Raw genomic sequence first — 5,413 nt, forward strand, 5'->3', positions numbered from 1 at the left:
TGTGTGTGTGTGTGTGTGTGTGTGTGTGTGTGTGTGTGTGTGTGTGTAGACCAGTGATCCAGCAGTGTGTCTGGGTGGGCTCTTTGTTTTTTGATTTCTTCTCTTCTTCTCTCCGTTCCAATGCTTCCCCCCTCTCCTATGCAGCAAGGACAAGTTTGGAAGGTTTGCAAAGTTTATCACCTTCCACTGATGAAACCCCACCTCCTTCACCCTTCCTCACCTCCTTCCCTTCCTCCTCCCTCCCTCTTCCTCCTCCTCCTGCTCCTGGCTACCTGTACTAATCTGTTGGTCCTCTCCGTTGTGCCTCACTCCTCTTCATGTCTGATTCTGTAATGCTGAGAGTAAAGCCGGGCTCCATTCACTGTCAGTCGTACAAACCCTCAATGGAGATCCATCTGCTTGTGATTCAGCATTCACATGCACATTGTTTATTGTTTGGGGGGGAAAAAAGCTAGACAATTAGATTTGGGAATACCAGAAACAATTGAATATTACATTTAAATGTGCCTATTTGATCCACAGTAACAGCCTGAGCGACTACAGTGTGTCTCAAAGCCCCTAGAGTTGGTAGTGATAGTGTGGAAAATATTTATCAAAGAAATATATGTTTTGATGAGCGATAGAAATGATAGATATCATCTGTTTGTACTGTTGATTAGAATCCACCAGCTAATCGTCACTTAATCGTCCTGTTATCGTCCGATTGTGAAGAAAGTCTACTTCATAAATTAAGTGATTTTGCAGCAGTGATGGAAGAAGTATTGAGATACTTAAATACAAGTAACAATACCACAGTGTAAAAGTACTCTGTTACACCTGCACTTAAGTACAAAAGTATTAGCAATACAACCTACTTAAAGAGCCAAAAGTACTCATTATGCAGAATAGCCAATTTCATTTTATTATTCTAATATCATTATTGGTGCTTTTATGTTTAAATCACTATAATGCTGAAGTCGGTAAAGGTGGCGCTAATTTTAATGACTTGATGTACTGCTGGGTAGCTTAACGTACAATAATAAATTAGAATTTATGATTTTAATTGTTATCTATTTTGTATTAATAACATAAACCTGTAGAGTGTTTAGAAACTTAAGCTGTCAGATAAATGCCTCCAAAATATAGAAGTATAAAGTAGCAGAAAATGGAAAAACTCAAGTACGTCAAAATTGTATTTATTCGATTTTTATATTTTTTATATTCATATTATACTTTTTACTTTAAGTACTTGAGTAACTGTACTTCATGTGCATTCCACCACTTTGGCCGTTGATTTAGCGCTTCACATTTGCATCATGCCAACCAGCTCTCTCGGTTTGATCCTAAAAAGTTATTTTCAAAAAGTGCAATAGCGCTGACAACCGCTGGAGGATGAGTGAAGATCAGCCTCCTCGTCCAGGCAGCCGGCCAGCTGTGAGCCCGGTGTAGCGGCTCTCTAGTGGCTCTCTGCTCATCACAAGAAACCATCCATTCTGTGGAGCTCTTTCTTTCTCTCCTTGCCGCAGTTAATCCCTCCTTTTAAGGAACGAGAGAGCTCATCTAATGTGAGGAATGACAGACAGAAACTAATTCATCTCAGCGAGGACGCGTACGTGTTTTTGTCCCGTGGTTTTACGGAGACTCTGAAGGAATGCTATAACGGTGCCACGGGGGTGTTGAATTATTCCAGAGTAATTAGCGGCCGTGATTAGTTTTCAGATGGAGGTTTCTCCGGCACGGTGCTGTCTAGTCCAGAGTCCCTCTGCCGTATGTTACCGTGTGGGGACCCTTCTTTAAAGAAGCTCGGCTGTTAATTGGTACCCGGAGTGGAGAAACGATGGAGGAGAGACGGAGGTCTGTTCTGGTATCCAGGCAATCCAGCACTTCTGATTCTTGGCTTATTCCCATAACCCCGTCCCTCCATTCACCTCCATCCTTTCATCAGCCCTCCCCCCACCCCCTTCACACCCCACCCCAAAACCCAGCCAGCCAGCTTAATGCAGCAGCACTAATGGACGGTGCCAGAGAGAATGATTGTTAAATCGACATGCTTTTGTTCTGTGACGCTACGCAGCTACACGGCCACTTCTGTCCTTTCTTAAAGTAAAATAATTAATAGTAGAGGAGTAAGTAGTTTAAGCTAAAAGATGCTGCAGTGGTGTGGCTACATCTACAGAAAGAGAAGCTAGGTCTGTAGCGTATGCTAGTGTAGTAGAAAACACGGTCCTGCATGTTTTAGCCCATTAATTACAACTCATGTGTAACGTATTCTGCATTACTGCCAACCATTACCCAAAGCAAGGCATTGAATGTTTGTTAATGTGTGTTTCCCTTTATCTCTCTGTCGGTCATGTCACTGAACTAGTCTTTATTCTTTGTGGCTTTCAAGTGATTGTGGGACTTTCTGACATCTAATCAAACCAGGTGGTTAGAGCAATGTGATTTGGGTAGTTTCTTGGCTGTTGGTAGCTTGCCCACAAGTCTGGGATGTCGGAGCTTCCTACGATCATTTGAACGCACCATCAAGTACGTAAGTAAATCGGCAAAGTTCATTCAGAGCATAAGCATCAATAAATGAATGCAGAGAGCAGACGTTAAACAAATAAAAGCACAAATCATCAGCGCAGACCTGAGGGAGTTTTCAGACTCTACGCTTTAAGTTTGGGCTAAAACATGTAAATCACACTTGTAGTCCTTTATAGTCAGGATACCAAATGTTGTGTAATAACCGCACAGTGTTTCTTTACTCTGCAGTTCCCCGGCGTGAGTCAAAGGGTAATAACGACATTGTTCGATGTAGAGAGCAGTCTGTTGTGTGTAGGGTGAGGCTAATGGTGTGTTGTCATCAGAAGAACAAGGCTTGTGCTTTTTGCATGGATTAAACGGTCGCATCTTGATTCCTTGCTTCTCATTTTAACGTACAGTTAAAATCCAGTCTGGCCTCTCGCACACCTGAACAGAACTCCTTTGGCCGGTTGCTGAAACTCTGATCGGGTGTGAGAGAAGCGAGCGCAAGGAAAACAAGCTGAGGCTGAAGGTCCGGTCTGTGTCCGTGATGGGTATTGATGTCATGTTGGTGTTGTATGTTTTTCTGTGTCAAACACCCCCCCCCCCCCCGTCCAAGTGTTTAGTGTGTGAAACCCTGCAGTGGTGGGTGCGTTTAAGAGCCAACTTCACAAGAAGCCAGCATGCCCGTTTCTGGTGTTTTTAGCGCGTGAATTAGCTTCAGCTAACGGACTAAACAGACCACCTGAGCTGTTTTTTGGCTAAGCATCGAGCATGATACATATTTAGCTAGTTTTGTCCGCTGGGTAGACTATCTTTTCTTAAATTTTTTTGTTACCTCTCAGGATAATTTACCTATTTTCCCCCTGCACCATTTTGCATCCCGTGTAGAATTATACCAGATGCAAGGTGGCATCTTTAACTTGCATTTAAACCAGCGAAATCCTCAGTAGGGGCTCTGGTGTGATTGTGTAGTAGTCGCAGCTAATCTGTACGTTAAAAGGATGCTAAAAGTGTTAGTCCTCAGTGGCAGAAAGGCTATTTGTAACGCTGATCTCTGTGAGTTTAAGGTTTCCAACCTTTCCAGTTGTCAGCAGTGTGGTGCCTTTCACTCGGGACCACAGCTCAAAATGTGACTCGTATATAATCTCGTATAATTATGTATAAAACATATCACAATAACGTAAGAATCCCAACTGCTACACGTCCGTTGGCCCCCTTTGCTCGTGTGAACCAGCATGTGCTGCTGCTGTTTCCTGCTTTCATTTTGTACTGGCTGTCCATGCAAACTGAAATCCAGGTCTGTGGTTGTGGTGTCGGTTCATTAGCTGTGACGTGTTATATAGTGGGTAGAAACATTTATAGCATAGCGTCTCGTGTTTGGTAACTTTTTATTTTTGTAAATGTGTGCTTCCACTTTCTAGACTTAAACCACGAGGAAGTGAATCCTCAGGAGGGTCAAAGGCACTGACCTCTTCTAGGATTGTTCCTCCAACAAACTCTTTGTTTATGGCACATGCATGCACCACATGTTCCTCGCCCTTCACTACTACACTACCCATAATGCATGAGCGCTGCTGCTTCCTGCCAGAGTCGGGGCTGTCGGTCAGACGCCGACTAAGACGAGTAGATGAGAGTAATTAAGAAGAAAGAGGCAGATCTGTGGGTGTAGTGAAACGATAAAAACAGGGCTTTCTCTCTGTCTCTTTCTCTGTACTTAAGTTCTCTCCCTTTTTCTTTTTCCATTTTTTCCCCCTCTTCTGTTTCATTCAACCCCTTCTTCATCTTACCCGTCCATCACTCTGCCCGTCATGCAGTGGTACTAACCAGTGATGGCTCAGAGACTCTTCAGTCTCACTACTGGGACTCTCTCAGTGGTTCTCATCCTCTCTGTGTTGTGGAGAACGTCTGGCGAAGCGTAAAGTGAGGCTAAATTATTAGATGCTTAAATGTATTACTCCTAACTGGAGGCGATTACGATGAGGGCCAGCAGATACAACATGTAGAATAAGTATTACCTGTATTTAAACGATCATTTCAGTATTTATGCTCGGCTACCTGACGTCTCTCCACAGCTCCTCAGGTGAGAACCTCTGATCAGTTCAGGCTGGTTTATCCAAACATGAAAACCACAGACTTCCAAACTTCATTCAACTTTGGAATCTCCTTGTTGTCGTGCATCTAAATGGCAAATGTGACTTTCAAAGGACACTTGCATTCAAGTTTGTGCGTGTGTTCGTTTTCATGTTTTGAATACGGTCCGGAGAAACGTCACTAAATGTGAAAGTGGTGTCAATGTATTCATCCACCTGAACACCTTTCTCACATCCTGGACCAGATAAACCAGTTTTCACTGTGAGCACTCAATGTTTCCTCAGTGATGACCACACATCTAACATGCCTGACCGTGAGGAAGGAAAATGTTAGATTAATAGAAATAAACATGTTGAGATATATAGTACAGGTGTTTTTAGTAACAGCTGTGTACTCACCGTGGTTTGTGTTTAGTTTCTCCTCACCTCCTCCTCTCCTCTCCTTTCCAGGCGTGTGGCGACCCCAAGGCTAAGCCCTCCTATCTCGTTGATAAGAACTTGGAGTCTGCGGTTAAATTTATTGTCAGGAAGTTCCCCGCTGTGGAGACACGGAACAATAACGTAAGTGCGCCTGCATGTATGTGTTTCTGCGTTGAATGTCTAGACTGAAAGGTTTATTTTTCTGCACGTAGAACTTTGGAAAATTGTCACTTTTTGAGTGGAAAATGTAAAATCAACAGCAGCAATTATTAATCAGAATTATCATATTCAGAATACAGTGTGTAGTCGTAGATATACGTCACTGTTTGATAGTTTCACACCTGTACAACAAGACTGTTCAATACAGTCGTGTGTGTGTGTGTGTGTGTGTGTGTGTGTGTGTGTGTGTGTGTGCT

The 5,413-nt window shown here is 43.1% G+C and overlaps 1 protein-coding gene across 9 annotated transcripts in view; it reads left to right on the forward strand.

Moving 5' to 3' along the window:
- Positions 1 to 5,413, forward strand: part of nckap1 (NCK-associated protein 1) — a 25,453-nt gene that overhangs the window by 5,159 nt on the left and 14,881 nt on the right. For 5 of the 9 annotated variants that reach the window (XM_031875943.1, XM_031875978.1, XM_031875952.1 and 2 more), the window contains exons 2-3: positions 145 to 162; positions 5,028 to 5,138. In XM_031875943.1, coding sequence (XP_031731803.1) covers positions 145 to 162; positions 5,028 to 5,138 — 129 coding nt within the window. The remainder of the gene's footprint in view (positions 1 to 144; positions 163 to 5,027; positions 5,139 to 5,413) is intronic. The other 4 variants (XM_031875969.1, XM_031875987.1, XM_031876003.1 and 1 more) reach the window with 1 other exon arrangement.

The sequence above is a fragment of the Anarrhichthys ocellatus genome, unplaced genomic scaffold, assembly GCF_004355925.1.
Source record: "Anarrhichthys ocellatus isolate YVR2014 unplaced genomic scaffold, GSC_Weel_1.0 scaffold3, whole genome shotgun sequence".
Classification (NCBI taxonomy): domain Eukaryota; kingdom Metazoa; phylum Chordata; class Actinopteri; order Perciformes; family Anarhichadidae; genus Anarrhichthys; species Anarrhichthys ocellatus.